Here is a 26,685-nt window from a genome sequence, read left to right as displayed (position 1 = left end):
ACTAAACACCTCTACTAACTTTGTCAATAAACATTACAGGACATAGAAATTACAAGGGAAAAACATTCACTGCTCATTTGCACTTTGGACAGTGAAAGGAGTCAGAATTTATTTTCTAGTGAATTTATCAGTTATTAATTTTTTGCAAGTTTGTGTGGTCACATTAAAATGCAAATTAGTTTATGCATCTATGACAAGGGAGAACAATATGCTTATTAGGCCACCAATATTCAGATAAACAGACTAAAAAGTAGTCTGTCAGCTTTTTTTTTTTTTTTTTTTTTTAAAATCACTCTGCATACCACCGTGCAGATACAGGGATGACAAGAGAACATAGATCTGTAAGTTTATGTGCAAAACTATTTTATTTACAAAACAAATGGCACAGTTGTGACTAAGTGCTTGTGCAGTTTGAATATTATTTGCTGCACCAACTAGAAGACATAAGAGATGAAAGAAGATGAAATATCAGCACAAGCTCCTGACCAAAGCCACAAATGCCCCCCACCCACCCAGAGTGGGCAAATATTGCCCAGGAGAAACTGTGCCAGATACAATTAAGGCCGTTAACACAAGTCACAGACAGGAGGCAAGCAGCGCTAATCAAAAAATCCCTCTGCTTTTCACGAGACATAGTTTAGACAAATGAGATCTGTTCAAGCCTTTCAATCAAACAGCAAAATACACATAAATCACTGCAGGGAAGTGAGTACTTAAAAATCTAAAATCCTAAAAATGTTTGTTCAAGTCAAGATTACAGTGTGTTTAAACCTGAGAGTAGACTTTATAGCTACATCTACTTCTACAGCCAAAACCTTGATACCACAGATGAATAGGTTAAGAGAGCACCCAGCAAACAAGTGTTCAATTTTATCAAAATGTTTTCCCAATCAATTAAACAGGCAATAAGGGGGTGGGGTGGAGGCAAGGGAAAAAATAGAAAAATGGAGAAAGGGGTATTAACAAGCTCAAGACACTAGGAATGGTAAAGGGACACAAAGTCCACAGGGTTCATATCAGACAGCCAGTTTACTGGCAACCAGTGAGGGCTTCCTTTGGGGTAGATCCTGAGGTGTGGGGATGTGGTCTCCAGTGATCTCAGTTTTTTCAGCTGTGGCTGATGGAAGCTGTTTATTCTTCATCTTGGCTTTGGCCATATTATAATCTCCTGAATCAAAGTATTTTTGCTGCAAAAAGAGTAAAAACTAGGTTATACAGATACAATTACAATGTTTTTGGTCTGGTTTGATACCCCCCCCCCCCATCACGACACCAGCTTCCCCCAAAAAGTGTTTGACACATCAGTCTGTAAAAAACACTGGTCAGTTATTTTGGGATGGAACCATACCCCTTTCTGTAGCCTTTTCCTCAGCAGGTCTGACCCGCCAGGCTTAGTGCCGAGATGGGGGTACCGAGCCTTTAGTTTGGCTTCCTCTGCTTTCTCGGGACTCACAACCTTATCCTGCATCTCCTGCAAAATACGATATTGTTAATACAGACTGCAAGCATTAACTAAGCAAATACCAGATAAACAACTACAACAACAAAAAAAAGACAAACAAAGCTATCCAATAACAGAGTATAACAAATACAAAGCTAGCCTACGCCTTGGAACTTGCAAGGTATCGAGCATTGTAGCTAGCTAGCCAGGCAAGTTAGACAACATTGCCAAAATTAATACAATTTAAAAAGCTAAAGCGGGGTAATATAAATCTAAAAAGCTAATTAATGACTTGGCATAACAGTATATTTAGCTATGGTGATATGATGCATTTGCTTTCGACTAAGCTAACATTAGCTTCGGGACATCATGGTAACAATTAGCAAGCAAGCTAGGTTAGCGACCTAGCTAGTTAGCTACGTTGTGAGTTCTGATCAGCTAACCTGCTGCTCCTCCGTGGTCGCCTCCTCCATAGCTTGATTTGCAATTTCAGTTTCGTTAGACATTGTGATTAATTTAACTGTGACAGATTTAGTGTAAACAACACTATTTCCCTTCTTTACCACGACACCGCTAGCTAAGTCGTCCGTCTCCCACTGTCCAGAGCCTCTGCCACAATGCTGGTAGAGGTAGGTAATCTAGCTATTTTAGCTAAAATAACTTTTATTAACGGAGTAGACAGGCGTGCGTTGTTCAGTGCAATACCGCCCTCTATCGAAGTGGCGGTACCACTAGAAAATAATTAGCTACAGTACGTGCGAAAAATATCTTAGTTGTGGCAGCGTCACGTATGAATAAGTAAAATCATACCCATCTAGTATTTTTGGTATTAATAAACGTAGACTACCAAAGTAAACTTTCCGGGCAGTTTTGGTAGTCAAAATTCTTTGCATATTGATGGCATTAGAAAGGAAATAGTGGAAGTTTTATTTCCTCTGCACATAGGGAGCATGTCATAATGACAATAAAACATTTGCTTTATATAGCACCTTTAAGATACTCAACCTCACTACAATACATTCTTAAATTAGAGGGAAACAACTGAACACCGTTACAGTGACACACACTGACAGTTCAAGGGTTTAGAAGGATAAGGGCTGTGTGTCTGAAAAAACTGGATTTTAAATTCAGAAAGTGATAAGGAGTGGCTAATAGTGAGGGGAAGAGAAATCCATAGTTGCTGATCAGCTCTAGATAAGGCTTGCAAAAATGTTTAGAAGAATAGTAAAGAAGTCAGAGATTTAAGACCCGAGTGTGCAACATGGTTGGTAGAGAGAAAAGGAATCAGACAGACTGGAAAGAGCGAGGCTGATGACTGCTGTACAAGTGAGGATAATGATTAAGTGAATGTGTTACTTTATAGGAGTCAATGAAGGTCATTAAGCACAGGTGTAATATAAGGTTTGGAAGAAATGTTCAGGAGCCAAGCGGCTGTTTTGGAAAATGAGGATGTTAATAGCCACTGATTTGGCAGCAGCAAGTAATTGAACATCTTAACCACATAGTCTTTCAGAAAAGGTTCATACATATTGAGCTAAAGGTAAGCTGAAAGATAACCTGTTCCAAGATGTTTGGGAAGGAGAAGCTAGTGGTGGTATTGCAATTACTCATAAACTCCAGTGTCTAGACAAAAAAAAGGCCTAGTAGAAAAATCATACAAGAAAAATATTTTATTGGATAGAAGAAAAAAAATCTTCTGAAAAAGAAGAAAAAGAAAAAATAAATAACAATATCCCTTTGCCTATTCATAGTTACATGCTCCATAAGCAATACAGCCATAAAAATTCCACGATTTTAGTTAATATCCACAATGAGATTTTATTGACGCATATCATGTGGAAATGTTTAAAATAATGGAAATTAGTTCATAGAGTATTCATAAGGGAATAGTCCTTATATTTTCCAAACATACAAAACTTTGGTAAACAGAATTTTATTTTGTTACATTACTGATTCTACTGTAATTGAAGCAGTTACTGTTAAGCTTCGCACACATCTCAGAACAAAACAGACAGGAATGTATTCAGGAGCTCTCAATTTTATTCACCCCTTCCTTTCAAATGAACCAGGATGAAGCAAAATGAGATCAGCGAAAACAATTCCTTGTGTAAATAAGGATGAAGTACTGTATTGAAACAAAATAATAAATTTCTCATAAAACTGAGAACACATAGCAGAAAGGTTTGGAGAAACATCTCAGTTCTGTATTCGCCTAACTAGGTAGTAAAGCACAAAGAATAATAGCACCAGGCCTACTGATACATAGCACAGGATCTTCCGGTTATCTCTACCAGAGCGAACCATTGTGGAAAACCTCTTCACACTCCCTGTCAATAGTCCAGTTGCACTGAGGAAGTTTGAATCCTGAAAAAAATAAAAACACCTATGAATGTTACTGAAATGATCAAATAACTAAAAAAGGTATTCACAATTTTATTCCATGAATTATTAATAAATAAAAAATTTCCCCAAGCACATGCATGTATGTCTTGGACTACGTTATACCATTTTTCTAAAACTAGACTTCTTAGATTTTTAAGGTCAGTGTGTGTCAGCAATATCCTGGGGGTCATTAACAGCATAACACACCATGCCATCCAAGTATGAATTCTGGTCTTCTGCCTCTTTATCAATATCATATGCAAGCTGTGGATGAAAAGCAGAAAAAGTTCTCATTGTGAACTGAGGAACTCTAAATATACAGCATGTAGATGGTCCTCATTGATTGTATTGAGCAATGCCGACATACAGACTTCAGCCTGGATACTTTGCTTGCCAGATTCTCAGCCAGGAGTTTGTTTTCTCCATCCAGCATATCATCTACAGCACCATGTCCTAAAAATGCAATGGTAGAACAGGGACACAGTTCCTTCATCTTAATAGAAGTAAAATAAATGCATGCAATATTACTCTGTTAAAAGCAAAAGTGCTGCAGCCACCTGTCATGAAGTATTAAAGTTTTAAAAAGTGATAAAATGGAATGGAGTTAACTCTTTAAGGGTTGATGTCAGACTGACATTAAATTTGATTATCCAAGATGTGTTAACAGAGAATGCTAATTTAGGAGGTACAAACACCTGCGACCAGAAATAATCTATGCGAAAGACAAAGATTGTGATTTTGAATGCAACTCGACTGTGGATAGCATGACAATCGCATACACGAATTTATTTGGTTACTCGGATTGGCTTGCTAGCTAGCTAGTCGACTAATCTAGGTTAAATCAGACATAAAATACATTCCGATGTTAACCTTGCTAGCACATGCGTAAAACTTTAAAGATTCTATAATTCGTGCCCTCTTTGTAATTATTATTCTCAAGCAACTAATGGTTATTCTTAGATGTTAAAGAAGAACCAGAAATGTCCGTATGGACCAAAATGGCAATACACAATCCAACTTTAATAAACAGCTGTGCCTAGCTGGCTACGTGTCACTTACCCCTATTCCAGTTATCAGCCATTTTAACGCATAAACTTTCAGTGTTCTGCCAACGCTGAAGCCGTCAAAACACGTCGAAGAAGGAGTAGAACTAAAACCTAAACGCCTTAAAACAAAAACATTTATCAAAACTGAGGACTATCTGTAAGACAGTTTCACTATAAATATCAAAACAAGCCAGGTAAGCTCCGGAACTCTCCAAATGGAAATGTAGGAAGAAGGCATTGTGGGATATGTTAGTCCGCCCGCTTGAGCGCGTTCAGATGGACCAGTAGGAACGTCACCCAGCCGCCAATGCGTTTCATAAGATGTCTGGCTGGAGCGCATCCTCAATTTAAAGCCAGCCAACAGGTAACGAAGCTAATACTCTGCCTTTATATGTGAACCATGATTATGATTATGCATATAACACTTTAGCATAATACTTGTAGCTAAAATATATCTTATATTTTTGAACGGATGATGACATGTTGTCTTAACATGTTGCTATTGATAAGGGCCGGCTTGATAAACGTTACCTAGCTAACCTAGACAGGCTATCCATTAGCAAGTGTGATAGTTTAACTCGGCTTCTGCTATTCTTTAGCTATGATGGGTTGCTATTTACTCTTTTGTATTTGCTTATTACATTTTCTATCTTGATAAATTACCTTTTTAAAAAATATGTCTTAGTAAGTAATGGCAACATTAACGGTAGAATTATTACCCTTATTTTACATTCGTCAGTTATCTGTTTATTTTTTTGTGGATTGTTGTTTTATTTTATAGTCTAGTTCAGAAACACTAATCACGGTTTAATCTTGAAAAAAGTCCATAATAACCTCTTTTTGGTCTGGAGATATATATTTTTGGATATGTGCTCACTTTTTCACAAAGGCCAAAACTTCCGGTTAACGTAGGGACATTTAAACAAGCTATTGAGAAGCTCTTATGTTAGTAAGGTCCTTATGTTCACATTGTGTGTGAAATTCCCTGTGTAGTGTTCTGTATTGTAGCCTGGTTCCCATTCTGTCAAATACAACAAAATAAGTGACAATTAAAAAAAAATCGCCTCTCTTTTATATAATAGTCTATAACCCTATCACAACTGAGTATAAAAAGGACATATAAAGCTGTGATTAGAAGTATTTTAAATTTAGAACCCAAAACATTCTAGCATAGACTGTGCTGTTGTTTTATAGCAGCATTTCATGCTAAATAATGTTTGTAAAGTAATCTTGGATGAGTTTTGCCAACAATATTTGGCATTCTATAATTTGGCTCTCTAGGCAATTATATTACTTCTCCACCAAATATACAGTAATTTTGACATGAATTATTGATTCAGTATCATATTTAATCTCCTAGTTTAATAGAACAAAGCTAAAAACCCAGCAATGTTGGCCCGAAAAGGCCTGCTGCCAGAGGGATTTCTGTTGACCCGACTGGCTGAAGATGCCACACAGCCCAGCCGCTTTCGCACCAAATCACAGCGGGCTCGTTTCATTACCAAAAGTGGATCATGCAACGTCGCTCATAAGAATATAAGGGAACAGGTACAACACACTACTCATTGCTTTATGTATTGTAATGCATTCTCAGCCTTCATAGTGCTTTTCAAATAATTTTATATTGAAGACCAGTTTTACTCACTTCCTTTTGAAGTGAGCAAGCTCTTTATTTCAGACTATAGCAGTACGTTTTAGATTGTTACAGAAAAAACCTTCATTTTCATTTCGCTTTGTAGGGTCGGTTTCTCCAGGATGTTTTCACCACCATGGTGGACCTCAAGTGGCAGCATTCGTTCCTCATCTTCACTTCAGCATTCCTCTGCTCTTGGATGCTCTTTGCCATGGTGTGGTGGCTCTTGGCCTTCGCCCATGGCGACCTGGAACCGCGTGACCCCAACGAGCCTGGACCTGTCCCCTGTGTCACTGCTATTCATTCATTCACCTCAGCATTCCTCTTTTCCATTGAGGTGCAGGTGAGGAAAGGGTGTGATGGAATGAAGATGAACTGCAGTTCATCCAGATAGCTTTAAATCTGCACGTGAGTTTGAACTGTTCTTTGAAATAATAAATGAACGTTGCTGGACTGATTTACACCAGCGAGAAGCTGATTTTGAGACCTTTTGGCCTGTGTGCACAGATCATGATAAGATTATTATGGATGCAGCTTTTGTGTACTGATTGACTTATTCTAAATGAGCCTTCTACCACAATTTGTACCACCTATATTAGTGATGTATTTTCGTAGCTAGTTCGGTAAAGATTTGCTTAAACGATTCCACATTGTACCATTTTATCTCCTATGTTAATAATGTCAGGTGACCATTGGCTTTGGTGGAAGGATGGTGACCGAGGAATGCCCCCTGGCTATTACAGTTCTAATCATCCAGAATATTCTGGGCCTCATCATCAATGCTGTCATGCTAGGCTGTGTCTTTATGAAGACAGCTCAAGCTAATCGTCGAGCAGAGACGCTCATCTTCTCTCGCAATGCTGTGATTGCCCCACGCAATGGCAGACCCACATTCATGTTCCGGGTTGGAGACCTGAGGAAGAGTATGATAATCTCAGCTACCATCCAGTTGCAGGTGAGCAGGAATTCACAGGGGAAATTGAAGGAATTTAATTCAACCTATTTCTTGCATGGTCTTACAGTATACTTGCCTGGTTATGCATTATTGCACTAGGATCACCTTGTCTGATGTGATATATATATATATATATATATATATATATATATATATATATATATATTATAGGAAATATGACAAATGATGGTGAAAATTAACTGGCTGCTGATAGGTTGCCCTTTTCTACTCAACAATCAGGTCATTCGTAGGACAGTGACTGCAGAAGGGGAAGTGATTCCAGTATGCCAGCTGGACATACAGGTTGAAAACCCACTCAGGAGTAATGGCATCTTCCTTGTCTCACCCCTCATCATCAGTCACACTATCGAGAGAGGAAGCCCCCTTTATGAGATCTCCGCCCAGTCCCTGGCCACAGAAGATTTGGAGATCATTGTTATACTGGAAGGTAGTTTGGTTTCTTCTTTAACCATAATTCATACTATTATGAGTGCTCTGTGTGCAAAGTGATAAAGTGTGATTAAAGACATTGTTTGCATGCATATCATAGTTGCCTTTCACAGTAAAAGCACTGATTTGTACATGTTGGATGCAAAAGGCAAAATTGTCTGCATTTTGATGCACTCAAAGTAGGGTTGCTTGGATCCAACTATAATGTATTGGACAATGTTTTTGACTCCCTGTATGTCTTTGTTATTGACAGGCGTTGTGGAGACCACAGGCATCACTATGCAGGCACGCACATCTTACATACCAGAGGAGATCCTCTGGGGCCGGCGCTTTGTCTCCATCATGACTGAGGAGGACAGCCGCTACTCGGTGGACTACTCCAAGTTCGGCAACACGGTGCCTGTTCGAATGCCTGCCCTCAGCGCCAAGGAGCTGGACCAGACCCGTGGGGTGCAGGACAGGGGCCCCCACGAGGGCAAGCCACAGGGTTGGGGCCTGGTGCGAGCAGGTCGTGGGGGCTACAGGAGGGGTGGGGCACAAGCTTGCGAGGACACCACCACTAGGCCTTGGTATGCCCCCGCAGAGAAAGATGAAGATGAAAGGGGCAAAGAAAAGAAGGGGCAAAAGAAAATGGTGAAACTAGAGGTGATTGGAAGAGAGATCGAGGAGGAGACCATGGAGGATATGAGTGATTAAACTATAAATGGTTGACATAGGTTATTGATATGGAGATTAAATAGTGTGACTACATTCTGCGAATGCTTTTAATGGTGTTGAGATGTTTCTTTTTAAAATGAAGCATTATGTTGTATTTTATTTGGCAGTTTTTTAAATTATTTTTTTAATGAATGAATGGTAAAGCTGTTTGCTAATGAATTGTACTTTTCCTCCCTTATCTGCATTACTGAATTACTGGGCTATTCTACTTTTTCCTCAGGACCTCAACAACCTATTCTTGTAAAACCTGCAGAAACATCCACAAGCACACACAGTCCAAACAATAGAAAAATATTAATATAAGGCAGCTGTACATGGTGTTTTATTTCTACACCCCCATATTTTAAGAGAATGTTATCATGTTTTTTTTTTTTATCTTGTTGTTTTGTGCTTTATTTTGTGGTCTTGTATGTGCCAGTATTTCAGTGCTCCAGTTTTAGGAATCCTTGTTACTGTAACTGTTATTGATTTGTTTCCTTGTACTTTGTATGTCTTTGTAACCTTATCGTTATGGTCTTGTGCAAATATGTTTTGTAAATGAAGCACTGAATTTGACTTTTTTTACTTGTTTAAATTCCCTTTTTTCTTTGTGATACCACTGAAGCTACTATATTGTGTGGACCTCCATACATTCTTCACCAGTATGGTTGTAGGTTGAGGTATGAATCAATTTATTTGTGTATTTATAGTCTAAATTAAATACTTAATAAATGATTTTTATCTGAGCATTCTCGTGATTAACCTTTTTTGTTAACAAACATTGTAAACCATAATAGCTGATTTTGATGTTCACATTTTGTCCCCTATGGTTTTTAAATCTGTTTTTAGATTTGGTTTTAGCATTAGTTTAGATTTGGAGTATTTTTTTCCACAAACAGCTTTCAAGTATTAATGCAAGTTTATATAAATTTACTTCAAAAGCTGATGCTGAAACCAGATGATGAGACTTGTGGCATTATGTGCTCTAATGATGCTGAAGCTCTCTGCTAACATTGCACATTATTAGATTTGACCTCTTTCATTATTTGATAGTGTTTAATCAGACTTCAGTATCCATATTTTTAGTTAGGGAGGAAATTATGTTCTCCCCAGCACTGCTGTAAGGAAATAGATTTTTTTGTTTCGAACGTAGAATGTTTTTACATATTTAAAGATTTTTTAGAAGATAATCACATGAAAAAAACTTCAATTACCTTGAATGGTTAGGAGCAACCCATATGTAAGGCTGTGCACTTGATGTTTAGTCAGCAAGACTTGTTTTTGCAGATTGTATCTTTTAATGGATATATTAATCCCTAACAGTTCACCATTCCCAAGTCAGTGAACTTTCAAACTTTGTTCATTTTGAATAGTTTGACCTTTAAACCACAACTCTTTGTGTGAGTGGCATACACTACATCTCACGTCAGTTTATTCAATAATTAATACTGATTCTAAGATTTAAACTTTTTAGTTGAAACATAGTCACTTAAAATAATATTTGAATATTGGAACTTTTTGACTGGTATTACTTTGTCCATTGCAGAGGTTCATACTTTATATTTCAAATGTTATTTAATTTTTATAATAAAATTAGTATTATAACAGTAACTGTTAGAATAGATGTTACTCCTTTGGGAACAAAAAAGTAATAGTCTCTTTAACTCACTGTGGAGCTATCCATGGTGCTGAAACGCCCTTTTGCTTTGTTAGGTAGTATACACACACAGCAGGTGGAACTAGCTAGAAGTGTTTGGGACCTAGTTGTAGAGTCTGAAAGAAGAAACAGCTAATAAACATTTTTAAATGTTCTTTTTGTAACTTTTTTTCCCCTCAGAATACTTTGTAATTAGATATAACCTTTAAACTTAAGTTTCATGAAGAATGTGAACACCACATTAGTTTGTCTTAGTGAGTTTACTGATATAAAAACAAACTGAGACAAGATCCAGGATAACCTTTAGTTCCACATTTACATGATAATCAGCAACAAGCAAAGTGAATTAAAAAACTGAAAAAGTACAAAACAGGTTTTTTCATTAAAGTTCTGAAAATTGTTTAATTTGATTAAGCTCAAATGAGTTAATTTTCAAAAAAGGCTGTGTGGTTGTTAATTTAAAAGCATTAAGGTTTTCACTGTCTACAATCTCCCAGTATACCATACATATAAAACGTTCATATGAATTTGTAAGTTGGCCACAAAAGTTTTTTATAACTTTTGTGCAAAAGCTAAACTCTCACACTGCGTTCCAGCACCACCATAGGCCGAGAAGGGAGATCAACAGGCAGAGGAGAGACATACCCACAGTGTGACCACTGTTGCATAAATTACTGTTGCAACACCTGTAAGTAAATCCGGACACCGCTGGAAACATCTGAGACAGGCGAGAGTTGTCGCAGTCGGTGTACCTGATGCATTGCCGAATCGTTTTCCCTCCTACCACAGATACATTTTACGCATAAATGGCGGTTAGGTGATGATTTTGAACTAATTATTTGGTTAAATTAATGTTTCAACTAAATCCCGGACAGGCCTACCTTTCTCATGCAGAGACAAACAGGAGTCCTCGTAAGAGCATTCTTGTACGTTTTCACACCGTCCACCGTAATAATCCGAGCATTTATAGCATCGGAGAGACGAGCCTACAGAGGAGAAGCGCATTCCATAATGCTTATTGCCTGTTTCGAATAAAAAACACCGGGGTCATACACAAAACAATAGATAACGGTCGAAAATTCAAGGTATCGATTAAATAAACCTACCAAGGCTGATAGTCACCAAACATACTAAAGCGAAAAGTCCAACGGAGTATTTCATTGTGCTGGTGCTGGATACCTACACATATTAAGAAACCCTTTACATTCTAGCATAAACATCAAGTAAAAAAGTAACCAGACTATGCAGAGTTCAAATGAATAATAAGCCAAATATTTTTAAAAAATATTACTCTACTTACAAAAGTGGTTAACGTTTAATGAAGCTTTCAGCTGAAAAGAGTCAAACCCACACAGAAGACACCCGTTCACTGCAAAGATCGCCAATCATTCCTAATGCCGCCTCTTCTCTGCACGAGCTCTCGCCCAAGCTCACCCTTGCCCTACTTGAATGATGTCATTGATTGCAATTGTAGGCATCCTGGGTTTACCCATGCCACGCCGCACATGGCAAATAAAAGCCCAATCACTGACTAAGATACAAACCTCCATTAGTAGCCAGAAAAAAGACTACTACCCACGATGACCCTCATTTTATCTAAAATCACTGTCCAGTGTCTGTAATAAATATTTTATATATGCACAACATTGCTGTATGTTATTACTGTCGTTACTTTCCTCAACATCTCAACAGACGTTTTAAACATTGAACATGGGAATCAGGTTGCTGGCTACAATGTGGTGTCAAACAGATCTAAAATGCTATATAAGATTTACAAAGTCTGAAGTAAATGACAGAGTTTTAGTAAAAGCTACATAAACTGAATATCAATAGAACACTTGATATAGTTCCAAACAATGTTCTGTATAAGTACATGGTGATGACTGGTCTTTGGGAATGAAAAAAGGATTCAGCCATGTTTTTTGTGCTGCAGCTGTGGTGACAATAACAGCGCTGTGTCAGATTTTCCATGGACTTGCTGCAACAGACATTCAGGCGTCTAGCTGAACTGGGTTTTCTTTTTTCTTCAATTGGTTGCTTATAACTCTTGGGACTAGTAAAACCACTATATACTCTTGTAATTCTGGCTGTTAAAACATTGCTGAACTGAGAGCACAAGGTTTTATTTTCTTTTATCCTGGAACTGCTTTAGTTTCATTAAATCAAAGTTCTGATTTATTGCTCTTTGTGTGTGTCTCATCTCACAAAACATCATAGTAACAAATGTGCAAACACACATCTACCCAGTCATCAGCATGCTGAAACAATGTGACAATGACATGATATTTGTTCTAATGCCAGGCATCAGCATGCAGCGAGCGGAACTGGGGACAGATGAACAATGAGGTCGCGGTTGGACTTCAACAAAGAGGACTTGATCTTTGTTTCTGTGGCCTTCATTACTTTTCAACCATCTGAAGGCTACAGAATGAGACGCTTCATGTTTTCAACCTGATCAACTTTGCATTATCATTCAGCATTAATGCATTCATTCTTAAGAGAAATACTTTTATTTAAAAAGCTACACTCATGGGACACTCTTGAATTAGACTATCAAATTCCTTAAGACTGGATTACTGAAAAGACAGTTAAACATGGAAGCTTTTCAAATTCAGACAGATCAAAATAACACAAAAACTAAAATAAATAAAATACAAAATCTTTATTAACCATTATATGCAGAGGATACATAATTAAGCTTACATTTTGAGTGGATTTACACATTACTACAATCTTCAGCTATATAATTTCTTAAGTTCACATATAGTTTGTAACTAAGTATTTCCAGTGTTACAGTGTGTTCATGCAAATACAAAGAGTGCGATGTACAGAACTGTGTAAATGTATATATTTAGTGACAAAACGTATGTCTTCACAAAAATAATAAAAACATTCATTTGAATATAAACCTGAAATCAGAAATGTTTTTGTTCCTATAAATCTTAAAATGTTGCTCCCCAAAATTGGTTAATAAACAAAACACCAACAGCATATAGTGGGGTATCAATACAAAATACAATACAGATTATTGTGAATACAATTACAAAAAGATGTGAATCATGAAATACAAAAGTATGAATTTTGACTTGGAATTTACATTTTGGTACGTAATGTTTTTGAAGAAACAGACAAACAAAGCTCGCCAAGAGATAAAATCCTAAGATTGTTTTTGGCTCATGTTATAAGAATCTAAAAAAATGGGGTTGGGTGGTGAGTAAACAGATACATAGAAAGACTGATTCCTAGAGTGTGTGTGCGCGCGCCATTTGGTTAATTAAGGTAGACAACAAAAAGTTCAACAAATGTATATCATAACATTAAATTAGAAAAGAAAGCCCAACAATTATTCTTTACACACCAGGAAGACCATAAGCAGCAATGGCAGTTCCACACCACCCTAATGATAGAGCGTACACTGAACACACAAAAACTAAACAGAGAAATAGACCACTACTACAGTTTGTTGAATTATAGAGCTAGAGTACTGTATGTACAAAAATGCAAAAGCTATTCCATTTAATGGCATACCTCATTATGAGATAACAGTCTGTACAACAATAAAGAACATATTACAAAACATACAAACAACTAAATAGAACACACCGTACTACTATCCAGTACAACAGAGCCAATAAATTGGGCTTTAACTAGAATTAAAATCAAGGAATGCTATGCTATTAAATGCTACCAAAAGTAACAAAGTACACAAATATATATGTAGATAACATGCATCACATGGAAGTATAATAGTTTAACATACAACAGTAGAATGAGGTTATTTCTGGAAAAATCAGATGGTGCATTTTAAAGCTTTATCAAGGTGATTATCTTAAATCACACTTAAATCAAAAGCAGGAAGATTTAAATGCAAAATAATTTTCTAAAGCCATGAGCACATGCTTAAAAGTCTGTAAAAGACCAAAAACATTACAAAATAAAGACTATATCCATAATTTTATATAAATTCCTACAGGTGTTACAGCATAAAATCTTTTTTTGCAAATATAAAAGCTTTGAACAGTATTATTTGAACTATATATAGTAGTTGTGCAGATAACATGCAAGATTACTTACTGCATCAAATTTCTCTCAAATAAAGTTAAAATAAAGTGTATAATCAATACATAGTGTACAACAAATACTGCATAGGGGCATATTCTCCATTTAAGTGCTTCTTTTAAATGCAAGATATGTTACAGAGTTTCAAAGTAATACCAAAAATTATAAGGATACATCCCACTTTATTTCTAAGTTTTTTAATTATCGTTTCCGCAGAAACTTTGGCAATAAGGGTTAAGACTTTTTAGCAGCATCATAATGATTAAAAATCTACTAATTTCACTTTGTCCACAGAAAAGAGAGTGAGTGACTCACCCACTATAAGTAAAAATAATCAATGCCAGTATACAGAATTTTTAGATGACACGAGCTTTTTAAATCCACAGTATTCCGCATAAAAGATTTTTCTAACTACTTAATGTCCACAAATGTATAATAATTCATTGCACATGATAATGATATTTAGTGGCAAACCAGAAAGATTGTACACTGTAAATAATAAAGTAAAATAAAACAAGTTGTACTTGAAAGTATAAAGGTATTCCATGTATACCATGTATTCAAAATCTTTGTTCTTACAATCTACTTAAGTTTATAAAAGAACTGTTCGGAAGTTTAAATGTCCAATGTTGAAATGTTCATCTTAATACTTATACAGCACAAAGGGATATAATTCCACAAGAACAGCAAATTCTGTAAGTATAAGGCATTAGCATTTTGCATATTGCATTTCAAACAATGTTGAAGATTGGACATAAATTGCACCTTGCACGGTTATGATTGCATAATGCATAATGGCACATCCATAATCTAATCAATCAGTAATCATAAGAATTTTGCTTGAGCAAAGACATGAGACATAAAATAAAATGATTAACGAAATGAAAAGATTGGCTCTTAGTTCAAAGAACAAAATCTTTGAATTTCACTTTTTAAAAGGGAACATTTTATGTCCAAATGCATAACAGCAAGAAAGATGGCAAACAAACATTTCCTTCCATCTAAACAAATGTTTGAAACATGCGACAACGATCAATTGCCTTGCATTATATATAATTCTCATAAGGTAAGTAACCCCCCAAAAATATATATATATAAAACAAATAACAAAACAAAATGCAAAATATTGTAACTAGATGCTGAGAAGATAATATCTAAAGAAAAGAAATTCCATAAATTGTAGTATCCAATTTACGTATTTCCACAATTTTTTATACCCTCAAACAATAAGTGCTTTCCTTTTTCTTTGGAGCATCAGATCACATGAAATAACACATTCCAGAATAGCTGTAGGCGTGCAAGTGCCAATGTCCTGCAAAGGCATTCAGACTACTCTTATACAAGAATAGTATCAATAAGAACAGCTAACCAGGCCATTGTAGCAGCAGGGCCAATGTCATATATATATTGGCCAATCACATAATAGCCCCTAATCAGCTTACACCTACCGAGATGGCTTTTTGGAATATTACTGGTTAAAGGACAGGCTCTGTTCAGTCAAATATCAGGATAAAACTCTGAATTCACATCCATAGTGTGCAGCACAGGCTTTTGTTCGGTGTTAGACATTTTGCTTAGCACTTCTGATGAAAGTGTATAGCTGTTCCCCGACTTCTCCTCAAACCAGCTGTCTAACGACCTCTTGCCATCGAAGTTGGCAATGGGTGGGCCATTAACAGCCAGGTTGAGCAGGTCATTCATCTGCTCTAGGGTTAATCTGGAGCGGTTGTTCCTTCTCAATTTGTGTAAAGATCCACGTCCTTTATCACAGCAGACAGTTGATGTTGGCAGAACCCTGACCACCTGCAGAATCTGATTGAGCCAAGGAAATCGTTGTTTGTTTCTGCATATATGATTCATCACTTCCTTAAAGCCATTCATGCTATAATAGTCAGCTTTGAGATCCCTCCATTCTCCTATCAAGCTTCCTCTTACATCCATTCTGTCATGTGACAGCTCATGACCCGATGAGGGAATTGTTTCCATGTGGTCATAGATGAGGAGAATCTCTTCTTCTCCATAGGTTCTGAGGTCATTCCTGTTGCATGGCCACGAGGCCAGATCAAGCACACTGCAAGCTTGCACAACAGAACGGCTACGCTGGTCAATGCGCTGGGCCAGTATGCCCTGGCTCCGCTGGCAGATCTTTTCCCGAATAGACTGAAACTTGGATTCTGCTACCCGCAGGTTCTTGAGGTCAACACCATTGAAGCTTTCGCGGAAGTTCTCCTCAAACTCTTGTAGATACTCTCCTGGGGAATCTACCAACTGGCCAATCTCATGAATGGCCTCCTCAATCTTGGCATCAACATGAGAGACTAGAAGATAGTCTCCCTGAAAGACAAAGGCAAGGCGTGACAGAACAGCAATGATATCCAAAAGGAAATAGATCAGCTTTACAGACTGATAATCCATAAGGAATTGCAAGAGAGACAGAGCAATGGCTGCTGCATCTGCCCGCTGGGTCTGAGTGCTGATACACTTAAGATGAGTCACCACTTCCAGGTAGTCTTTGATGAGGGCATTAAGAACATTAGGCTCCCCAATGATCCACCGAACTGCTCGTATATCCCCAAGGAACTCTGTCTCCTCTGACAGAGTAGGTGCTGTTGATCTCAGCTCAGCCATCATACGCGGTGAGTATCTGTAGAAGCTCAATAGCTGCTTCAGGTTGTTCTCCAAATCATCTAAACATGACAATTCCTTCCCACATATGGCATCTAGTATCTCCAGATGGGGGCGATGGATCATAATGGGCAGACACAACACAAATGGAATAGTCTTCCGTATGGCTACATAGAGGTTTGCCCTAAGACTACAGGAAATGTTGGAACCATCTATTCCCAAACCCACCACTAGCATGTCCTGTAGCTTCAGGCCCAATACACCAAAGGCACGATCAACAGCCTGGAGGTAGCCATCTACATTGCAACTATTCAGCCTCTGTAAAGAGAGAAACTCCGTAGCAGGTGGGCCCTCTGTGGTGATGAACTGCACATAAACAGCAACAGTGTCTGCCAGCAAATCATCATTCTGCCCATCCATGATTACGCCAAGGTATGGTGAGAGGCGGATCTTCTCTGCCAAGTCCTCTTTGAATGCCCGAGAAATGTGGTGGATAAGTATCTGGCAATCACTCTCGTTCATGTATTGATCAACTACTTTAAGTTCACACTTCTTTAGGAGCTCAGCCAAAGGTCGAAGGTCAGAAAATGGCCTACCTTCAACCGCAAGATGGTAAGCAGCATTGAAAAGTGTCATCATGTTCCGACACATCTCCTCCGTCTTCTCGGGATGCATGCGTAGCTTGTACAATTGCAGACATTTCTTGTGAAGGTTGCTCTGGCTATGAAGCTTGATAGTGTGAATTTTGAACTGCTTGGAACCAATAATGAAAGCGGAAGTCCTTGAGGACTGCACAGTATACTGCCTGCACACGTGACACCACATCTCATTTAGCGTGGGAGAATAACGCAAGAACCAGAATTTCTTCAACCACTCCTGCTTGAAGCGGCGAATCCGCCGACCTGGACCAACAGACAATTTAGACGAGTCGTCAGTAGCTACCAGCATGTCAGCGGCAATGGATTCGTCTGCGGAGTCGAGGTCCTGGTCATCTTCCTCCAACACTGCTGGGATGGCTGTCATGCCTTCCACTGCTGCAAGAGAACAGAAATGTTCAGTTTACATAAACCTCCTTACACTGCTTACAATCAAACCGCCTGGTTTTCTTTTTGTCATATGCTGCTCTATGATAAATCCCTTACAAAAATCTCAAAGCGAAAAACAATATCATTGAACTGTTTCAAACACCCACACCTGCTCTTAGAACCTTTAACAGCACTGCAGTGCAATTCGTTTATTTACTAAACACCTAGTCATCTAATTTACCATATATACTGCAATATACCATTAAAAGTTGATCAGACAGCAAAATGAGAAGACAATGTTTTTTTTTTCAAATATTTAATAAGAAAATTAAGTTTACAATTAAATATGTTTACAATTCAATAAAAATCACACCGACAAATGTGATACACCAAAGCTTTGATGGAAACATTATTACCAAAGAAAAAACAGAAATGTATCCAAGCATATAAGATCATGCGCAGGAGAATGTATATGGACAACTAATTATATGAATAAGGTGCCAGTAGACATCTAAAACATAGCATGACATCATTCCACAGTAGTTTGTGCCCAGTAACAAACCTACCTCTGAGGTCATCACTGGGCAGGGGCTCAGATGGGGGTAATGCCAATGTCTCAGCCTGTTCCTGTTGTTTAAAACGGAGCAGCTCAGCCTCCAGTTCTCGTATACGTCTCTTCAGTCTCACACAGTTTGGGCAGAAAGATGTAGATGGGCCTTCACTAGTCATATTCTGTGGTGTAGGCTCTTCCTCTGTCTCCTCCATTTTGACATATCTTTCATTAAGGCTACTCTCTAACTGCTCCACAGGAGCCAGCCCAGAGGCCAAAGGAGCCACCTTACACTCCGTCTGGCTGAGGAATGTCTCCGCTACATGGTGGGAAAATGTCCCAGATTGGTTGAAGACATTGCTGACTTGTGCTCTTGCCCTCGGTAATGATAGAGTGCTATTTAACGGATTGTCCTGACTTTGGCTTGCTTCCAGCGAGGCTTCTAGAACATCTTTAAATATAAGATCAATCTTTTTCTTTTTGGCTTGAGGCTGGCTATCGGCCTCATCGCTCCCATGCTTGCTAATGGTCCTCCTCCCATGCAGAGCTGAACGTAGAATTGGACCTTGAACTTCTTCTTGGTATTGGGTGAGGCCTTCTGAATTTAACCCTAAAGAACCAAAAGACAGGGTTAAAATAAGGGTACCATTACTTACTAACACATCAAAAAGTGTGTTTACAGGAAAATAATATAAGAAAAGACATTTGAAAACAAGAACAAACAAATTGACCAAAAAGAACAAAACCTACATTACTTACCTGTAAAACCATTGTAGGTAAACCGCCAGGAACATTTCCTCTGTGATAATTTTATTGTTGACAAAAGTTGTTAAAGCTCAGTTTATATCATAACAATTAATTATATTTAGAAAGGTGTGTTTATCCTTAATATGACAATTACACTTTGTAGGTATTATATGTTTACTAAAAGATGTAAAACATACTATTTTGCCCCATAATATTTGATGGTGTTTGTCCATGGAAGAAGCCATATATAACATTTTCTTGCAACATATGATTTCAGTCTATTTAACATATGAACACACACACACACACACACACACACACACACACACACACACACACACACACACACACACACATATATATATATATATATATATATATATATATATATATATATGTGTGTGTGTGTGTGTGTGGTAGAAATGTTGCCATGAACATTACATTTTGAAGTTTGTATCTGCTGCATTTTATGTTGGTTGTTCATGATCCTATGGTGAATATACAGATTAATTTAAAACCAGTGCCTAGGGAAAAAGGCAACCTAAACTACACATTTAGACATTAATTTTAAAAACGTGACTATTTTAAGGGTTAGTGTCAAAAATCCACCAAACATATCTCAGAAGTTGATTACTGGGCGCTCAGGACCCCAGTAACAGCTTAGTACCATAGCAAGCGTTCACCTAATAAAACTGACAGGTTTTTTTTTCAATCAGAGTTAGCAGGAGGTAGCTCACCTGTGTCCAGGTGATGGTCGATCCTGTCCTGGGAGATGCTCTGCAGACGTTTCATGTAGTCATCACTGTACCATACACAAAGCCTCTCTCCCACTGCCAGTCTACGACACACACTAAAGTAAATGTGCTCGCCATGCTGGAAAGCACTCAAGTTCCTCTCATTCTCCTCGGAAGACACCCGGACATACCTGATAAAAGCAGCACATGGAGGAGGCATTTTTTAAGTAGAGACAGTTGTGTCTGTATGGTGCTTTAATGTACTGGGTAAAGCCAGAACTGTAGCCTTTACCTCATCCAATTTGCTATGGTTTCTTCACGGCCATCAATAGATTTGTAAGTGTTGTCCTCATTAACAATCTAAAACAAACCATTTACATCTCAAAATGTTAACAGAAATGTTGGTCAATTCAGAAGGAACACTTAAAAACAGACATACCATCCATGAGTACTTTCCTGACTGCTTGTCATTGGTTATCAGCTGGCCTTGGTACGGACCAAAGAGTGCCCCCTTGGGGATATTTTCATCCATGCAGCAAACTTCCACCTCCTGGCCCTCCTCAATAATCTCAATTCCTGAAGGCACAGTGAGGGCTGCCCGATTAGGCACACCCAGTGCAACAGGTGTATCAGGCACAAAGACAGGGGGACCATGGGTAGGGCATTCCTCCAAAAAGAACTCCCTACAATCTTCACAGACTGCAAGAACAAAAACTCATTTAGAATCTTTATTTGTAACGTACACTTCAAAACATGAATTATATGATCTTTGATCCTGATTTATTTCATTTGAAGACCCAATACCTACACCAGAAGTCAACATTTTGTTGTCCCACGTTGGCACAATGCTCATGGTTCACTTTTAACTTTTTGTGTGGCTCCTCAGAACGTTTGTTGATGACACTGAAATTGTACATATTTTACAGTTAATGAATGCATTAATTATCTTAATCACTTATATTGTCCATGCAGGTTGAACAACTAGAAAATGGAAGTTACTTCTCGATTCATCACTGTAAATGACATGTCTTTGGCACCCAACTTGAGGGAAGCCTTCAAGTGTGTGTTTGCTTAGGGTTAATTTTATTACCCTGTGTTGCAGTTTGGCTCAGTTTCCATACACGGCTCAGTTGGAAAGGTGGCAGGGTCTGCCATGGTCAGTACAGGGAGGAGGGCCAAACCCTGTGTGTGCCCCTTTCATGCAAACGTCATAGCACTGAGGAAAGAAATTGAAAAAGTAAACCTACAAACCCACTTAAATTATGCATTTAGGATAAAGGCATAGGTAAGATCTCTCTGCTCCAAGTTTTATATTCTGAGACACATGTGAATATCTTTATTTCGGTTTTACAGCGTATATGTCAAATCAGTAGCCAATGGGAGATTTAGGAAGAGGTGAAACATGATATATTACCATCATTTTAATAACAATGAAAACAGGAAAAGACATATAAGAAACTTAATCGACTTAAGAAAAGACAAAACAACAAAGCAGGTAGGTTTTTGATTATTCACTTTGATTAAGTGCGAAATAAATGTGAAACTCCTGTATGCATTTAAAAATGTACATAGCAAAAGGGCACACGCTGCGTTTCCTAATATACCGATCTGTTCATTTTTCCGATGTGAAACGATCACTTTCGAAGTAGTTCTGTTAGAAAGCTGAATTGTGATTGGCCATGAGCACTGTCGCTCTTGGTCCACTCACGCTATGAACACAGTACAACAAACAAGACAGTCATGGTCCTCAAAAAGAGTAAACTTCACTCCACCGGTTGGATTCTCCAACAAAATGAAGCAAAGTAACAAGGGCCACCGTGCACATATGATGTCCGTAACTATGAGCGAGGCTTTCGACGCTAGTCTACATTCGCAATTCACTTATGCAGACAACTGGCAATTTGCCTAACGCTTTCGGAAGCCATTTTCATTGGCCACATTGGCTAGTAAGAGAAACTCACCTTTTGGAGAATACGCAGTCCGTTGGGGGGGTCTTTGCTAGGCTCCCTAGCGAACAACCTATGCTGTACCCACATGTAAAGCGATGGTGACACAATAGTACAGGTTCATTTCACTAGTCCAAGGCGATGTAAAGTTTATCATCTCAAATATTTGTAACGAGTCAGCTGCTTCTCTCAGCTTTGACCACCATCTTTTTTTATTACAGGAAATGACATGGAAAACGGAAGAAAGCGGCGTTTATGGAGAAGGGGGTAAAATGCAAAAATGACAAGAAAGTTACATTTTACACACAAGTGTTACAGTGTTTAACCAGTCATACGTCTATTTCTGTTTAGGGAAAGCTATATCTGTCATAGCGTGCCTGTAAATACGTTCAGGTCGAATTTATCATCAATATTTAAAAATGTAAGTATTTCTACTCTTAGAGCAACAAATTAATATTATATGAACGTTACTTATTGCCCAGAAATGGGCTTTCCGAATATATTGTAAACATAAACCTCCATAGTTTAGACATGTTCATTGCAAAATGAATCTGGCAGAGCTCCTCCAAAGATGATCAATTTCTTAATATTTGACTGAAGTGCTTTTTTCGCCTCAGCACTGAATTGAAGTTTTGATCTCAAATCTGGCCAATCCATTAAAAAAAAACAAAACACGTAGCTAATTATATAGGGTTCATCGCCCTCAGAAGCTGTCAATCTGCCAATTATGTGCTCTATCAGACATGCCTAAGGAAGGTCGCCCACTAAAACATCATGCTCTTTAACAAATTTAATAGGTACTAGTAAAGTTATCGGTACCAAATAGTATGAAACAGCAGTGTTTGGTTACTCAAAATATGTAGAAGGAGACTAATTTTCTTGGTCAATTTATTAACAAAAATGATAAAATAAATAAATACAAATTGATCAAATGCTCCTAATATTAATTTCTTCTCACGGTCCCTACAGTATTTCTAAACACTGCATACAAACAACTCAGCACAGGCTCAAATACAGGAGAGAGGTAAGAGAACCAACCGATTCACTCACAATGTCAGGCGAACGAACAAAGCAAGAGCTCTGTAACAGAAGTCAAAAAAATAAACACACTCCTTTTTAAAATCATTATTAAAAAATACAAACAATTTTACAAATATTCATATTGTGTAATAAACAAATTTACACATAGTTCAGCACACCAGGTGAATGTTTTGTAATTACTCAAATCGCTACAATGCATCCTCTTTTGTGTTTTATTAGTGGAAGATTTTTTAATCCTTTTTTTTTTTTTGCACACGTAAACAAAAGTCCTCCAATTTAACAGCTGACTGCAGATGAGGTAAAGGACAAACACATACCCTCACATACACACAGACAGACCGACAGACACACAAAAAGGTGTACAACATCAGGGAGGTTACAGCTGTATAGATGAAATGTATCAACAATACTAGAAGGCCACAATCATGACTGAGTATAAGGAAAAATAACTAAAACTACAGTATCACTGAGGGAATATAATGCACGTTAAATATGGATCTAAATATTAAAAGGAAAAAGTAACTAGATGTACGGCTGGAATGAGTCTGCAGAGGCTCCCATTTACGTATAAACATGGTAAATGGTCCCTATAGTCCCACTTCTCAAACATTGTAAACCCTCAATTACACAGCATTGAAGAATGATGGAGAAAACTTAAAAAGCTTAAAAAATTAGACACCAGGCTAGTTCCACTTGTGACACGATGCTGTAATCCATTACTCATAGCAGAAATAGTGTGGGATTTTACTGATACGTCTTAAAAATAAAAATGTTTATAAAAGGCTTCCTAAAAGCAAAATGCACATTTGCCATCTCTTTGGATAAACAGACTGTAGAATGTGAATGTAGGCCGTTTCATACATTCCTCTCACTCCCCCCCTCTAAACCTATAAGACCACATTAGACCATTGTCCATCCTCTCTCTCCTCCCCTAGTGGTCCAAGGGAACTAATTCAGCGTGGCAAGTTCATCTCAGCACAGAACGTCCAAGTTTATGGCATACTGATATTTCCTGCACGTAGCTGTTAAAGTGTATGACTGATTACTAACAAACATATGCTAGAGATACCACTTTGAAAATGTATTTGTTCATTATCCCCCGCAAAAACCCTCAACAAAACAAAACAAAAAAACAAAACAAAACCAACAACAAAAAAAAAAAACCCAGCATACATGCATACCTTTCTATTTTGGCATCTTCCTGCCAGACATGTGAAAAGGAAAATGACAATTCTGCATACAAATCTTAGAAAATAAATTAAAACTTAATGCATATTAAAATAGATAAAACATTTATGTAAAAAACTTGCATAAGAAGGTATGTTTTAGGTTGAAGCAATTGGTCATGTGTTTTGATGATCTCTAAGTCTATCTAGTCAGCTTGCAGGCTCTTTGATCATTCCTAAGCTGCCCAGGTCTAGGCTAAATTTTGAATACCTGATTAACTTTATTTGATTTTTCAGTGTGAAACAGAAACAGAAAAAAGGTGGTGCGAGATATGATGAAATATTGGCTACCAGCACAAAACAGTCCTAGTTAGTGATTCAGTAGGAAAAACAGGAAAAAAGACTTCCAGTTATAAAGCTGTTGTATATTTGGAAAACAAAACATACAAAAAAAAGTACCAACTTTTTCACTAAACCTCAGTGAAATAAAGAAAAAGTAATTATGTAACAGTAGCAGATATGGATTATTATATAGCCTTAAGTCTTTCCCACTTGTAAGTGTTACACTGGAGATTTCATCAAATTCTGATGTCATGACAAGCCATGTGGCAAAACGAGTTATTAATGTATGATTTGCAAATGAACTGTGAAAGTATTACTTAGTATACCTTTAAGTAATACTACGGGTATTACTGCTGAAAGTGCATAAACAATTTATAAAATTACGAATATCTATTCACATGTATGTTTTATTCTGAATTGCATCCACAAAAAGGGAAAAGAAATAAGCATTCAAGCTTTCAAACTCTTGTATATGCCACAAATAACCGCGCTAAAAAAGGGACTAATTTTATCACAATATAAGGAACGTTTCCCCTTTACAGACAATTTTAGCTTGTGCAATTATTGATAAATATATTTTGTTCAGGATGTTTAAAAACAAAACCAAACCAAAAATTAAAATACCTCTTAAGGCAACTCCTTATAGAACAATTTTTTCTTATTTCCTTTTTATGTTCTCTCTCTCCTTTTTTTTTACATTTTAAAAGGGAACATGTGGGGAAACATCTACGTCAACTACAGACAGTCAGAGAAAACCAGACAATCACATCATTAACACCACATTATTACACCCAATTTACTTTTACCCAATAAAAATCACACACAACCTGCAGCTGTGCTAGTTATATTCTGAAGATTGAGGATTCAACACAAGGGCTTTAGAGAATAAATGTCCAATCAGCTCATCTGTGGTAATGTAATGGTAGCACAGGAGAGGGACCACTGGGAGATGATACTGTATGAAACAAGGCACTCTAAGGCACCTGTACAGGGAAAAGGTGGAGTAGTTTTGCTTTAACAACAAAACTCTCACACACTCAGAATGACCTTGACAATGACAGCTTTTAGAAGGCCATAACATGTCCTTTCAGGTTATGTGATTTTATATTATGATAACAGCTTGCAGTGATATGAAGAATTTGAAGCCTGTTACCCAGCCCTAGTTCAGAGGGTAATGCAGGTTAAACGGAATGCTTAAGGTTGATCAATGGTTCACAGTAGAGTGGGAGGAACTGCAGCTCGCTTCCCATGCACATGGAAGCAATAACTTAATCTGGATTTGACCATTTTTGTTAAAAAAAAATATATATAAATAAAAAATCAATTGGTCATGGTTCTCATAAAACAAACTCTAAACAGGATATTTACTATGCCTTGTTTGGTTACATCTTAGCAAAACAGTCTGATTTAACTAGACCTATCCTGCCCTGGAAACAATGACAATTGTGCAATTTTTTTTTAAAACATTGTAATGAACAGAAGCACATTTCAGTTGTCCCCACGCCCTAAATAGGAGTTTTACATTTATCATTTAAAAATAGCCCAATGGTGTGTCAACATGGATAAAGTACATATGACAAGTTAAAGACAGACTATGTAAAGATATGTAAGTTTGGGAAGAATAAGATGTAAACATACTGGAGGTGCCAACTGTGCGGTACCATTAAGATGTGATGTAACCCCGGATGACTCAAGAATGTATGCAAAAGAAACAAAACAGAAGGGGTTAATTCAGAGGAGCTAACAGGTCAAATCTGGGTCTGATCTTTTGGTCTTAAGGATGGCAAAAAGAAAGGCTCAAGGTGACTAGGTACAAAGCCTTACAGAGGATCCCTCCACTTGCAAGGTAAGTCAGCATCACAGCTTCATTACACGTTCTTCATATAGAAGAAACGTTGGCAAGCACAATGAACAGGAGTAGATATAGGGATAAGCTAACGTTAATAAGTTTTGCCATGCCTAACAAAGTCTTTCAAGAAGTTTTTAGTGCGTTTGCTTGAGTTATTTGCAATAAGCTTGTGCTTTAAATTCAGGGTTTTCTGTCTTATTACTAAATTTGGCTCAAACATCAAACCCTCAAGTTTAAGACAGCAAATTGTGAAATATTATTGTCATTTATGTATGTTTAACATACAGAATGGTTTAGGGGGTCAGGGGTGTAATATTTTTGTTGTTTTTTAGGCTATACAT

The 26,685-nt window shown here is 37.5% G+C and overlaps 4 protein-coding genes and 1 long non-coding RNA gene across 9 annotated transcripts; 2 read left to right on the top strand and 3 right to left on the bottom strand.

Annotated features, from left to right (window-relative positions):
* Nucleotides 1-340: 340 nt before the first annotated feature.
* arpp19b (cAMP-regulated phosphoprotein 19b) lies at nt 341-2,111 on the bottom strand. The gene is made up of 3 exons (XM_027021448.3): nt 1,885-2,111; nt 1,349-1,471; nt 341-1,187 (listed from the first exon to the last, which is right to left on the bottom strand). Exons 1-3 carry the CDS (start codon nt 1,945-1,947, stop codon nt 1,017-1,019), a joined length of 357 nt encoding a protein of 118 aa, XP_026877249.1. The 5' UTR covers nt 1,948-2,111; the 3' UTR covers nt 341-1,016.
* Nucleotides 2,112-3,096: 985 nt separating this feature from the next.
* On the bottom strand, nt 3,097-5,078 carry bet1l (Bet1 golgi vesicular membrane trafficking protein-like). The gene is made up of 4 exons (XM_027021451.3): nt 4,883-5,078; nt 4,191-4,276; nt 4,031-4,087; nt 3,097-3,805 (listed from the first exon to the last, which is right to left on the bottom strand). Exons 1-4 carry the CDS (start codon nt 4,902-4,904, stop codon nt 3,638-3,640), a joined length of 333 nt encoding a protein of 110 aa, XP_026877252.1. The 5' UTR covers nt 4,905-5,078; the 3' UTR covers nt 3,097-3,637.
* A 62-nt stretch (nt 5,079-5,140) lies between these two features.
* kcnj11l (potassium inwardly rectifying channel subfamily J member 11, like) lies at nt 5,141-9,349 on the top strand. Its single transcript, XM_027021450.3, has 6 exons — nt 5,141-5,233; nt 6,230-6,417; nt 6,609-6,845; nt 7,188-7,457; nt 7,698-7,905; nt 8,161-9,349. Exons 2-6 carry the CDS (start codon nt 6,259-6,261, stop codon nt 8,601-8,603), a joined length of 1,317 nt encoding a protein of 438 aa, XP_026877251.1. The 5' UTR covers nt 5,141-5,233; nt 6,230-6,258; the 3' UTR covers nt 8,604-9,349.
* Nucleotides 9,350-12,907: 3,558 nt separating this feature from the next.
* On the bottom strand, nt 12,908-22,157 carry prdm11 (PR domain containing 11). Of its 4 annotated transcripts, XM_027021426.3 has the most exons (8): nt 21,962-22,154; nt 21,091-21,216; nt 20,809-20,903; nt 20,440-20,699; nt 20,293-20,360; nt 20,004-20,191; nt 18,536-19,129; nt 12,908-17,978 (listed from the first exon to the last, which is right to left on the bottom strand). In XM_027021426.3, exons 2-8 carry the CDS (start codon nt 21,153-21,155, stop codon nt 15,817-15,819), a joined length of 3,432 nt encoding a protein of 1,143 aa, XP_026877227.2. In that variant the 5' UTR covers nt 21,156-21,216; nt 21,962-22,154; the 3' UTR covers nt 12,908-15,816. The 4 variants fall into 4 exon arrangements, with proteins under 4 accessions (XP_026877227.2, XP_026877229.2, XP_026877228.2 ...); XM_027021428.3 differs by lacking the exon at nt 18,536-19,129 and having other exon boundaries at nt 21,962-22,157; XM_027021427.3 differs by lacking the exon at nt 21,962-22,154 and having other exon boundaries at nt 20,805-20,903; nt 21,091-21,212.
* LOC145657474 (uncharacterized) lies at nt 21,224-22,989 on the top strand. 2 transcript variants are annotated; one of them, XR_014123158.1, is made up of 4 exons: nt 21,224-21,495; nt 22,168-22,213; nt 22,298-22,367; nt 22,916-22,989. It is a non-coding gene; the product is annotated as an uncharacterized LOC145657474 (long non-coding RNA). The 2 variants fall into 2 exon arrangements; XR_014123157.1 differs by having other exon boundaries at nt 22,168-22,367.
* The last annotated feature ends 3,696 nt before the right edge of the window (nt 22,990-26,685 follow it).

The sequence above is a fragment of the Electrophorus electricus genome, chromosome 4 (assembly GCF_041902795.1).
Source record: "Electrophorus electricus isolate QZ-2024a chromosome 4, ASM4190279v1, whole genome shotgun sequence".
Lineage (NCBI taxonomy): Eukaryota > Metazoa > Chordata > Actinopteri > Gymnotiformes > Gymnotidae > Electrophorus > Electrophorus electricus.
This window is presented reverse-complemented; position numbering and strand designations above follow the sequence as displayed.

Bases quoted from the DNA above. Each gene is read 5' to 3' on its own strand.
- kcnj11l (XM_027021450.3), top strand. From the start codon at position 6,259: ATGTTGGCCCGAAAAGGCCTGCTGCCAGAGGGATTTCTGTTGACCCGA. The intron at 6,418-6,608 runs GTACAACACACT...TTCGCTTTGTAG, and splicing joins ATAAGAATATAAGGGAACAG to GGTCGGTTTCTCCAGGATGT. The intron at 7,906-8,160 runs GTAGTTTGGTTT...TGTTATTGACAG, and splicing joins GATCATTGTTATACTGGAAG to GCGTTGTGGAGACCACAGGC.
- prdm11 (XM_027021426.3), bottom strand. From the start codon at position 21,155: ATGGCAGACCCTGCCACCTTTCCAACTGAGCCGTGTATGGAAACTGAG. The intron at 20,361-20,439 runs GTATGTCTGTTT...GGTTTGTTTTAG, and splicing joins CAGGAAAGTACTCATGGATG to ATTGTTAATGAGGACAACAC. The intron at 17,979-18,535 runs GTAGGTTTGTTA...GTTCTCTTGCAG, and splicing joins GCCCAGTGATGACCTCAGAG to CAGTGGAAGGCATGACAGCC.
- bet1l (XM_027021451.3), bottom strand. From the start codon at position 4,904: ATGGCTGATAACTGGAATAGGG. The intron at 4,088-4,190 runs GTATGTCGGCAT...TTTCATCCACAG, and splicing joins AAGTATCCAGGCTGAAGTCT to CTTGCATATGATATTGATAA. The intron at 3,806-4,030 runs GTGTGTTATGCT...TATTTTTTTCAG, and splicing joins ATTCATACTTGGATGGCATG to GATTCAAACTTCCTCAGTGC.
- arpp19b (XM_027021448.3), bottom strand. From the start codon at position 1,947: ATGTCTAACGAAACTGAAATTGCAAATCAAGCTATGGAGGAGGCGACC. The intron at 1,472-1,884 runs GTTAGCTGATCA...CGTATTTTGCAG, and splicing joins CGACCACGGAGGAGCAGCAG to GAGATGCAGGATAAGGTTGT. The intron at 1,188-1,348 runs GTATGGTTCCAT...CTCTTTTTGCAG, and splicing joins GGAAAAGGCTACAGAAAGGG to CAAAAATACTTTGATTCAGG.